A 13,339-nucleotide genomic window follows, 5' to 3' on the forward strand; every position below is an offset into this window, starting at 1 on the left:
CACACCACCATAACACACACACACACACACACACACACACCATAACACACACCACCATAACACACACACACCACCATAACACACACACCACCATAACACACACCACCATAACACACACACACACCACTATAACACACACACCAACATTACACACACCACCATAACACACACCACCATAACACACACACACCATAACACACACCACCATAACACACACCACCATAACACACACACACACACACCATAACACACACCACCATAACACACACACCAACATAACACACACACCACCATAACACACACCACCACCATAACACATACACCACCACCATAACACACACACACCACCATAACACACACACACACACCACTATAACACACACCACTCTAACACACACACCACCACCACCAAAACACACACACCACCACCATAACACACACACCACTATAACACACACCACCATAACACAAACCACCATAACACACACTACCACCATAACACACACTACCACCATAACACACACCCACCACCATAACACACACCACCATAACACACACACCACCATAACACACACACACCACCATAACACACACTACCACCATAACACACACACCACCATAACACACACACACCACCATAACACACACTACCACCATAACACACACACACACCATAACACACACCACCATAACACACACACACACCACCATAACACACACCACCCTAACACACACACACCACCATAACACACACACCACTATAACACACACCACTCTAACACACACACACCACCACCAAAACACACACACCACCATAACACACACACCACCACCATAACACACACACCACCATAACACAGACAAGCCACCATAACACAAACCACCATAACACACACTACCACCATAACACACACCACCATAACACACACACCACCATAACACACACACACCACCATAACACACACACCACCATAACACACACTACCACTATAACACACACCACCATAACACAGACAAGCCACCATAACACAAACCACCATAACACACACTACCACCATAACACACACCACCATAACACACACACCACCATAACACACACACACCACCATAACACACACACCACCATAACACACACACCACCATAACACACACACACCACCATAACACACACACCACCATAACACACACTACCACTATAACACACACCACCATAACACACACACCACCATAACACACACACACCACCATAACACCCACCCACCACCATAACACACACCACCATAACACACACACCACCATAACACACACACACCACCATAACACACACCACCATAACACACACACACCACCATAACACACACACCACTATAACACACACCACCATAACACACACACACCACCATAACACACACCACCATAACACACACACACCACCATAACACACACCACCAAAACACACACACCACCATAACACACACACCACCACCATAACACACACACCACCATAACACACACACACCACCATAACACAAACCACCATAACACACACTACCACTATAACACACACCACCATAACACACACACCACCATAACACACACACACCACCATAACACCCACCCACCACCATATCACACACACCACCATAACACACACACCACCATAACACACACCACCATAACACACACACACCACCATAACACACACACCACTATAACACACACCACCATAACACACACACACCACCATAACACACACCACCATAACACACACACCACCATAACACACACCACCATAACACACACACCACCATAACACACACCACCATAACACACACACACCACCATAACACACACCACCATAACACACACACCACCATAACACACACACCACTATAACACACACCACTCTAACACACACACACCACCACCAAAACACACACACCACCATAACACACACACCACCACCATAACACACACACCACCATAACACACACACACCACCATAACACACACCACCATAACACACACTACCACCATAACACACACCACCATAACACACACACCACCACCATAACACACACACCACCATAACACAGACAAGCCACCATAACACAAACCACCATAACACACACACACCACCATAACACACACCACCATAACACACACTACCACTATAACACACACCACCATAACACACACACCACCATAACACACACACACCACCATAACACACACCCACCACCATAACACACACCACCATAACACACACACCACCATAACACACACCACCACCATAACACACACCACCATAACACACACACACCACCATAACACACACCACCATAACACACACACACCACCATAACACACACACCACTATAACACACACCACCATAACACACACACACCACCATAACACACACCACCATAACACACACACACCACCATAACACACACCACCAAAACACACACACCACCATAACACACACACCACCACCATAACACACACACCACCATAACACACACACACCACCATAACACACACCACCATAACACACACACACCACCATAACACACACACCACTATAACACACACCACCATAACACACACACCACTATAACACACACCACTCTAACACACACACACCACCACCAAAACACACACACCACCATAACACACACACCACCACCATAACACACACACCACCATAACACACACACACCACCATAACACACACTACCACCATAACACACACCACCATAACACACACCACCATAACACACACACACTACCATAACACACACCACCATAACACACACCACCATAACACACACACACCACCATAACACACACACCACCATAACACACACACCACATCATCACCAGCACTGTGTGTGTGGGGGGGGGGGGTTCTAAGGTGGGACTGGAAGTGGTCACACACACACACACACACAAAACAGCAAATGCTACTGGGAGCCTTTTAAGTCTTTCAGCACTGGGGCTCAAGATCCCAGTTACCAGAGCAGTAATTGAGCTGTAAGCCCCACCCATTCAGGCTACAGCAGTTTAGCCACACCCACTCATGGTTACAGCAGTTTAGCCACACCCATTCAACCTACAGCAGTTTAGCCACACCCAGTCAGGCTACAGCAGTTTAGCCACACCCATTCAGCCTACAGCAGTTTAGCCACACCCACTCATGGTTACAGCAGTTTAGCTCCACCTATTCAGGCTACAGCAGTTTAGCCACACCCATTTGACCTACAGCAGTTAAGCCACACCCACTCATGGTTACAGCAGTTTAGCCCCACCTATTTATTTCTCAACACATATACAGAATAAACACAATTAATAACCATGATGTATTCATGATGCATAACACAGGCCAGCCAATCAGAACAGAGCTCATTTACATATATGTAATATGTTCTGATATCCAGTGTGTTTTATTCTAAGGGATAAGGAGAAGTTGGGAAATACAGAAGCCCACTCAGCCGTTCCGGGGGGCTCGGGGGAAAGCGATCTACAATAAAAATAGGATATTGGCTTTTTAACTGCTCGGGCCTCTGAGGCGGTTCTGGGACGGGACGGAGGAGGAGAATAACGAGAGCAGCTTCAGGCTGGAGCAAATGAAGTACACTACAGCATCACACAGCGACGGAGACAGCTAAACAGAGGGGTGATTCATACGGGTGGAGACACGGCGTACACCATCTCACACTGCACACACATACATTTACAGCAGCCCTGCTCTCACACCTCTCTCAGCACTGCAGCGTGGCCTCCTCTGAATGAATGGAAATAAAGGCCGGGTGTTTATCATGCGCAGCTATTTACCTAATGGCTTCTGCAGCAGATTGTATTTCTCTGTATTCGGCTGCAGATCACTAACATCATATTTCCTCCCTCACTAATGGAGACGTGAACCCATCTACCACATGAAAAACACCCTCATTTCATTTCCCAGTGATTTACTGTATTCATCAACACTGAGCAGCTGTGAGCGCACACAGGCATCACAGTACAGAGCTTTCACCCACAGGCTCACCGGTAAAGGAGAAGTTCAGAGACTAATCAGAGCCTCACGATTGATCTCTGACCTCACATTCAGCCCATCAGCCAGGACACGTTTGGTATCTGACCTGTAGCTGAATGGGTGGGGCTAAACTACTATAGCTGAATGGGTGGGGCTAAACTACTATAGCTGAATGGGTGGGGCTAAACTGTTGTAGTTTGCATGGGCTCTTTAAACCCGGGTCGCTGTTGTTGGTTGGACCTGGCTGGTTGCTGAGAATCAGCTGGTGTTTCTGCAGGGGCACTGTGGGACTGCTACTCCTCCAGTAAAAGGCAGCTGGGCCTCAGCTGCAGTAATGAGTGCTCTAATGAGGCTGGAGACCCTCAGGGTGAGGGTGGAGGAGGTTCTCCCTGAGAAACAATTTAGATTTTTTGCTGTTTGAATAAAGAATGACTTTATGCAAACCCCTAAAGCCCAATCTCAGCTCTCGTTAGAGCACGGTACAGTTCTAGTTCCAGAACCAGGACCTTCTGCTAAGCAGATTCCTCAACAAGAGGAGGAGAGCTCAGTTGCTGGGACCGCACTGACCTCTAGTGGACAAGGGGGGAGGTTGCAAGTTTCCCCACCTGCAAAATCTCAGTGCAGGTGATTTATTAAGGTGTGTTATTGGCCAGCATCTGACCAATTAATTTGTGTGTAACATGTGTGTATCATTTATAAATACTATATGTAAAATACTCTAACTGGCCGTCCTGTATTGTGATGTAGTCCAGACTTCACTCCTTATAACTTCAGTATGAAATAAAAATGCTTAGACTTTTGTGACATCACTAAAATTGAAGGGACGGTTTCCCAGACTGGGATTAAGCCTAGTCTTGGACTACAGTGCATTTTGAATAGTAATCTCAATTGAAAGTCAAATTTAGTCTAGAACTAGACAACGTAGGTCCTTTCTGGGAAACCATTCCTAAGTTTTATTATGTATTATTTATTACATCACACTTTAGTCTTTAGTGGCCCCTGAAATTGTCCCTTTAATCTAACAGGACTAATGTGATTAGCTTGAGGACCCCATACTGATATAAGGACGGTAATCTAACGTAGTGATTGAATTGCACTTTGGGGTTTTATTTTACTATTTTAGTAATACATTTCTTATTTATTTTGTAATTATATATATATATATTTATTTTATTTAATTTTTTTTTGCGCGGGCGTGAGGTCTTCAATCGTGGGGCTCACACGTCATTTCCTGCTTGGTTTGAATCCACGGCATGGACACACAGGGAGCTCTGGGTAAGAAAGTATTAACATATTTAATATTTAAGCCTACAAACGAGTTCTAGATTGGTGGTATTTTGCTGTGTGTGATGGTAGTAGCGGTGCTGACATGTTTGGTGAACATTTATAGTAATAAAACCATAATTCTGAGCTTATTTGTCGACCTGTTGTTGGAATTGTCCGTTCCACCTTAAATGGTGGTGCAGTTACATTCTGGCGCCTGAGGCTGCACCACCAACTGCACCACCATTTAAGGTGGAACGGACAATTCCAACAACAAGCCAACTTCACCCTCGTTTTAGTGTAATTTATAGTTGTATGATTTTAAAACGCAAAAAACGTTTATATATAATTACTACATATATAACAGATTCATAAATTACATCCTAAACCACCAAACAAGCCGTTTTATCTCTAATATAGCTTAGTTAGCTAGGATAGCTAGCCACCTTTCGCTAACGCATCTGCACGCTATAGCTACTTCACACATTACTGCTATTTTACTATCTATAACTAGCTGTATCTTCTAATTGAATAACAGCCCCATACGCTGCGGTTCTTGTGTGTGATGCCGTATCTGAGTAATTAATTGAGTTAGCTTCATTAAAGCTGGAGAAGCTTGGCGACTATGCTAAGCTAACGCAGCGGCTCTGTACCGGTTGCTGTACCTTTTTTTTTTTCTCCCACCTGTTTTCGGCTAAAGCCCGCCTCTCCCCTGCCACGATTGGCTGGTTTGGTTCTATCCCGCGCTCGGATTGGCTGAGGGTTTGAGTAGTGTCTAACAGTGGGGCGGAATACGGGTGGGGTTTGGAATACGTGCAGTTCAACTCGAGTAGCTTTTATATTCAAGCTTACACTTTATTTAATAAAAAAGAATAAACATATATAGAGTCATAAGATAACTGAAATAATCTTTCTTTTGGGCTTAAAACTATAAATAGCTATAAACAGTGGACTGTTCATATTTGACAATATATTACATTACTTTTTATCCAGTACTATATTTATGTATTTTGTCAGTCCTAGGTGGTAAATGTTATCGTGGAACGGCTTTAGTAAAGTTGTATTTGTGAACTAGTAGGTAAGTACACAGTGTAGGGGTGGTCTATATGGCGATGTTTATCATTATAAAGGTAAAGGTGCACGTATTTGTCACTGTACAGCGAAATGGGTCCTCCGCATTTAACCCATCTGTGGTAGTGAACACACACTCACACACACACACTAGTGAGCTAGGGGCAGTGAGCACACACACACACACACACCCAGAGTGGTGGGCAGCCAACTCCAGCACCCGGGGAGCAGAGAGGGTAAAGGGTCTTGCTCAAGGGCCCAACAGCGGCAGCTTGCCGAGACCGGGAATCGAACCCACAACCCTGTTATCGATATCCCGGCGATATAACCGCTGAGCCCCTATTGTCATAAGTGCAGGAACTGCTGGACCTAAAAACGATCTGGCCATCTCCTTTGAGAACTCACTGGTCACTCCTTCTACAGAAGCTGGAAGCCTTGGTGGAGTCATGGATGATCAGTTATGGTTCTCAGGTCATGTTGCAGTTCTGACTCAGTCCTGCAGATTTCTCCTGTACAACATCCAGAGAATTCGACCCTTCCTCTCTAGAGAGGCGCCCAGGTGCTCGTTCAGTCTCTCCTCACTTCCAGACTTGACCGCTGCAGCTCTCTTCTGGCTGGTCTCCCTCTGTGCACCATCGGACCCCTGCAGCTCATCCAGAACACAGCGGGTCGTCTTCAATGTCCCTAAGTTCAGCCATGGTCAGCTCCTCCTCCTCTGCTGCGTTCTCTCTTCACTGCCTTCCTGTAGCTGCTGCCCAGGTCATCAGATTCAGACCCCTGACTCTGGTCTACAAAGCCAAGACTGGACCAGCCAGCTCCTCCGTACTTGATGGTGATGGTCAAAAGCCATCCTTTAAGATCCACGGAAGACGAGCGTCCAGACTTTTTACTGTCCTGCACCGAAGTGGTGGAACGAGCTTCCCCTGGGTGTCCGAACAGCAGAGTCCAACGCTCGCTGTCCTCAAACCCAGACTGAAGACCCTCCTCCTCTGAGAGGACTTGGACGATTAGAGTACTATGGTCTCCTTATTGTATTGTGTTTAGTAATGTCTAAGCTTAGAGGTATCTTTGAATTATTAGTCTATTCTAACTAGCTGAGGTTTTCTTGGGTAAATAGCAAAGCACTTTTGTAAGTCGCTCTGGAGAAGAACTTCTGCTAAATGCCATAAATGTAAGTAACATCACAATATGGTTTTGGATATCCATGAGTGTCGTCAGCGGTTAAATCGGGGGACAATATTTAGATTTTCAGAATATTAGGCATGGGACAGGAGGGTGTTAAAACAATGTAAACATTAAAAAAGTTATTGTGGACAATTCAGAAGTTCTGGCTTTTTTTTTAGGATTCCACATGTCCTGGGAAAAGGGGTATAGGCCTACCATGGCTTAAAAACACGGATCACGTATGCTAAACTGTGTAATTATTTAATTTATTAATATATCGGTTGCTTGGGACACAGCTTGAAGAGCGTCCTCTGCTTTGTGTGTTGTAACAGTCTGGAGGGTTTTCCAGTGTCGGGTCAGAAGTGAACTGATCCCAAGCTCCAGACGTAAACAGTACTGATCGCTCTTCTGTTTAAACAGGTATTGAACCGATGGCACTGGGCTCCCCCACCTCCCCAAAGCCCGGCCCTGGGGCTCAGTTCTTGCCCGGGTTTCTGATGGGGGACCTGCCAGCCCCCACCACCCCTCAGCCCAGGACGATCAGCCTGACCGGAGGAGCAGAGATGAGGTCTCCTCTTCTAGCAGGTACATATAAAGAGTAATCCAGTGTATAGAGCAGACCGGACCACACGGAGTGAAAGAGGCTCGCTTCTGATGAAAGGCGGTGTGATGAGTTGGGTTTGTAATGTGGGCTTGCTGATGAGTGTGTGTTGTATTAGGTGGTTCTCCTCCTCAGCCTGTGGTTCCCACGCCCAAGGACAAGAGCGGTGCGCCTCCAGTCAGGAGCATCTATGATGACCTGTCCAGTCCGGGGATCGGCATGTCCCCTCTGGCGTCACGCAAGCAGGTGAGATGTCCCACTGCACCTGAAACACAGCTGCTTGTATTTTATTTAATTTTGTTACCCAAGGCACTTTTGTCCCGACACAGCATCTCTACTCCGCTGCTTTTATGACAGTGACCAATCTTTACTTACATCCCAGGAAACACTGATACCACTTTTCCCTTACTGATACCAGTCTGCTTATACTGAGTACCAATACCAACTCTGACTCTTAAATACTGGACAGGCGGCTATAAATCCTGATATTTATGAATGTCCACTTTTATAGATTGTGCTTTTTTTCATATAGTATCGTAATTAAGATCTAATAAGATGGAAAGAACAGCGTTATCTGGTTGAGAAACTGCACATCTGAGAAGTTTCAGAGCTGAAAAAATTCAAATGGCCACAATGCAGAAACACGGGCAGGTAGGGAAGCAGAATCTGGCTCAGCTTCACCAAACAGCTTTAAAACAGTGTTTAAATTCCCATTTCAGAGCAGAGAAAACACCTGTTTAGAAACAAAGTGCAGCCATTTCAGATTCAGGTTCTCGACTCGGTGTAAAAAAATGCTAAACTTCAGTGTTTTCTTTAAACAGCTTCTGCTTTCAGAACCAAACAAACACCATTAAGATAAGACAAGGTAATCCTGTATTAGTCCCACAGTGGGGAAATTCTCAGTGTCGCAGCAGAAAAGGGATAGCAAGACACTCAGATGCAAAAACGTAGATAAATTACCACCATATACACAATCTAAGCACTCGAACAGCAGGAAAAGGTTAGGAAAAACTCAGAAGTAAGCAGGAGCTGCTGCAACAGGCGGCCACCTCCGCGGCGCCATCTTACAGTGTTTAATAATAATAATAACTGTCTGACTCAGTTTTACTGGTTCATTAAACATTTGGTTTTATAACCGTCTGCAAACAAACATGCTCTCTGTATGAATAAAAATGGTATCTGTGCTCTCTAATGCAGACACAGGTACTGTGTACAGATATTGGAGCGACACTGCTTGCCTCTGTTGTAATCATATATGGAGTTTCTGTACATACAGACACTCTTAGTGCCGAGATACACGTCTAAAACTGTGCTTAATCACAGTACCGATATCCATCTCAAAGACACCGTGACCAACAGACAGCCTGTTTGATGACACTTTGGTGGAATATGGGCCCTTTCAAATAAGTGCAGATATAAGTGGGTCTCTACAGCTGTAGATTGTGTAAGTTGAGAGAGGTGGGCCACAGAAGGGTCTTATTTGAAATTCACTGTAATGTGAAATCCTAATGTATGTGTTTTGTGTTTCTCAGCCTTTCTCAGTGCTGCACACTCCGCTGGCCGGTGTGACGGGAACCCCAGGCACAGGTGAGCCTTTACCTGTAGCTTTGACTGTTTAATAAGAGGATGGTTCTGTTGGGTTCAGCTTGTTCATTTTCATTGCTATTCTTACACCAAACATTAAAAAAAGAAAAAATCTCTTATTTGAGCCATCTGTAAACAGCTAGAGATCTGCACTCTGACAGGCCCCTGTGGTGGAGGAGTGTAGGTAGTTAATATAAGTGTGTGTGTGTGTGTGTGTGTGTGTCCTGCTGCAGCTGGCAGTATGTTCAGTCCTGCGGGTTTGAGTCAGCAGAGGAAGAGCACCCTCTCACCTGCACAGGTGGATCCTTTCTTCACTCAGGGAGATGCTCTGTCCTCAGAAGACCAGCTGGACGAGACCTGGGTCACAGTGTTTGGGTAAGTGTGTGTGTGTGTGTGTGAAAGCAGTTATTTCTGTCCCTGGTTAACCTGTGGACGGTTTCATTAAGGCGTGTACTAGTCTAACTTGTATTGCCCCAGATCCCGATGTTAAACACAAGACTGATGGGTATTAAAGACGCTTCCTGTAGTGTATTCCAGTCTTTCCTTTCATTTCCTGCAGATTCCCTCCAGCTTCTGCCTCCTACATCCTGCTGCAGTTTGCTCAGTACGGAAACATACTCAAACATGTAGTAAGTATTTCTCACCTCTCTGGGTTCTAAACTAAACACCTAGCTCGGTGTTCTAGCTCGGTTCTAAACTAACCGTGTTCTTTTGAATTGTCAGATGTCGAACGCAGGTAACTGGATGCATATCCAGTACCAGTCTAAACTGCAGGCGAGGAAAGCCCTCAGTAAAGATGGGAAAATCTTTGGTGAGGCCATTATGATTGGTGTCAAACCTTGTATTGATAAGGTAAGAGCAGTGTTTTAGGGTCAGTCTTTAAACACTGTATAAACAGTAACAATTCCACAGTTTTTTTTATGATTTAAGGTGATAAATTATACATGAAATTAATGAAAGTATGTACAGAATTCGTTCTTCACATCAGCAAGTCTTATTAAAGATTATTGAACAGTTCCAGTATGAACCCTGTGCTTCCTGTGAAAATAGATTTCTGATATAGAAAAATGACAGTGTTCCCTGCACATCCTGACATGCTTCTGTCTTTGTATGTGCATCACTATTTAATACAAAAAATTATAAAATAAATTTATGTATATAAATAAATAGAAAGAGAGGTTTGGGGGAGGGGAATTCTAAATGAGAATTAATATGGAAATAAGTTATGAAAAAGATGGAAATATCAAACACTGTTAATTGTTTCACTGCAGTCAGAACAGTGCGAGAGCAGCTCACAGTTCCCATATCAGTGTGTTTCTAGTTGGTAGCTGAACGCTATAAAACCTGACTGCGTTTAAAACTGGCTGCACTGTTCTGGATAAACTCTCTGAACTGAGTGTGTGATTCTATTTAATTGTGTGTGTGTGTGTGTGTGTGTGTGTGTGTGTGTGTGTGTGTGTGTGTGTGTGTGTGTGTGTGTGTGTGTGCTCTTCTACTGATCAGAGTGTAATGGAGGGCTCAGAGAAGGGCGTCAGCAACAGTGGTATGTTCACACCCCCAGTCAGAGCTAACTGCACCCCAGGTCAGCCTGTGTCCACTCCTCGCTCAGCCATGAGGCCACTCAGCGCTGCTTACAAAGCCTCCAGCAGTGAATACCAGGTACCTTTCTACCCAGACCTCTGGACTTTGACTAAAACACACACACTGCGTTTGTATCCTGACTGTGTGTGTGTGTATTTTACAGAGCCCAGAAAGAGGTGCTGTATTGATATAATTAACATTCACAATTTCAAGAAACAAAATCAAATCAAAAGGAAAGGAAAAGCATGAATAAATTAAATAAACTTAAATAAAATTAAATCAGGGTTTTTCGGTTTGTATTAATCATGGGGTGCATGATCATTTCTGCAATATTAAATACAGGAATTTTCACCTGATATAGACATCACCAGTAGTCAGTGATCCAACATGTCATGTTATGTGCCCAAGATTGGTGTTAAATAAATGATGATATTTAGCAGATATAATCTAAATTTTAATCTAAATGTATATTAGAAAATGGGAGCAGTATGGGATTTGTATAAGCAGACATAATTTGACCTTCCACGTCCTGTGATGCGTTGTGAAGCTGATGCTGAAATGACTGACACATTGGGCAGCCTGTATTAAACCTGTTCATACAGCTGCTTTATTACAAAACCACTGGTCGTTTGGAATAGTTCAGGTGATGCAGAACGTTTTGAAGGTGATGCTGATAAGTTGTATTTTTATTATTGTGGAGTGCAGTCAGCTTTACGAGTCTTCTGTCCTGCAGGTTGTGTCGGACAGAGACACTCCGAGGAAAGACGACAGCTTTGTGTCTAAAGCGATGGAGTACATGTTCGGCTGGTGATGGAGAACCTCTGAAGCCCACCTGCTGCTGTGAAACGGACGTTTACCAGGTTTTCCCAAGCACTTTAAAGATGGAGCCTGCCGGCTGCTGAGTGGATTGGGCACTACACAGTACAATAGACTCTTTCACATTGACTGCTTCTCTCTGGAGTGATTAGTATGACCTGACCTGATCTCAGAACTGTCACAGTACCAAAACCCTGCAGAACATTAATACCAAAACCTGGAAACTTGAGTAGGAGTGTGGCTGATTGTGTGTGTTGAGAGAATCAGCCTTTTTTGATCAGGAAAATGTGTGTCTGGTCTCGCCTTACTGATGATCAGTGTGTCTGGAAATCTCTGCCTTCCCAACATCGCAGCTGTAAAGGAATACTGCAGCGGTTTCAGCCCAACCTCAGTAGGGTGCAGTCAGTTAACACCACCATTTCAGCGCGTTTCTCTAAACTTAGAAAAGAATGGAAAATTCAGTGGCTTGAAGCTCACTCGCAGTAGAAGAGGCAGCTGCTGAACTCAATGACTATCCCGCCTGTTCTACAGTGCAGGTGTTCTTATGAGACTGACCGGCAGCTCCTCTACGATGCTGGGGGACAGTAAAACCGTTCTTAGGTATTTAAGGTGTTTTGATGACGATACACTGGTGGCAGATTGCCATTGATTCTTCCCTCTGGTCGTTTACGGGACTAGTTTTCCAGTTATTCAGATTTACAGCTTAAATTACACAAGTCTACGAAAGTGTTTCTGCAAACGTAACTTTTATTTGTATAAGTTAAGGATCTCTTCACTGACGTCCATTATAAGTTTGTTTCGGATCCACAACATGTCCATTCATTTCTGACCTCTGAGAAAAGTGCTGAGTGTATTTTGAGTAGGAACTGACCGTACGCTACAGATCCAGCAGGTGGAGGTTGGGTTGGACAGCTGGAGTATTCCTTTAAGCTGTTGGTGCTCAAAATCTAATGTGTCTCTCTCTAGAAATATATTGGATCGTTCTGGTTGCACTCGACTTTGATACTGATGGTTTTAATAAGATAAAAAGCCAACTTTTAAAATGTCTGCTTGAAAAGGCACTTGCATTCTGAAACACTTTATTTTAAAGGAATCATTCTGTTTGGTAAAACTGGTCAGACTCCAGTGGCCTCTTCGTTTCTTCTTCAGCTTTTGTATCTGCTGTCCAATCTTCTGTATTTCTTCTGATCAAGTTGTGTAAATAAATATTCTTTGTCTAGAA

General features: G+C 44.3%; 1 protein-coding gene across 1 annotated transcript; it reads left to right on the top strand.

The window, feature by feature from the left end:
- Positions 1-5,270: 5,270 nt before the first annotated feature.
- On the top strand, positions 5,271-13,339 carry nup35 (nucleoporin 35). Its single transcript, XM_072684968.1, has 9 exons — positions 5,271-5,312; positions 7,956-8,120; positions 8,255-8,382; positions 9,669-9,723; positions 9,954-10,095; positions 10,280-10,349; positions 10,444-10,572; positions 11,224-11,379; positions 12,035-13,339. Exons 1-9 carry the CDS (start codon positions 5,291-5,293, stop codon positions 12,110-12,112), a joined length of 945 nt encoding a protein of 314 aa, XP_072541069.1. The 5' UTR covers positions 5,271-5,290; the 3' UTR covers positions 12,113-13,339.

The sequence above is a fragment of the Salminus brasiliensis genome, chromosome 8, assembly GCF_030463535.1.
Source record: "Salminus brasiliensis chromosome 8, fSalBra1.hap2, whole genome shotgun sequence".
NCBI lineage: Eukaryota > Metazoa > Chordata > Actinopteri > Characiformes > Bryconidae > Salminus > Salminus brasiliensis.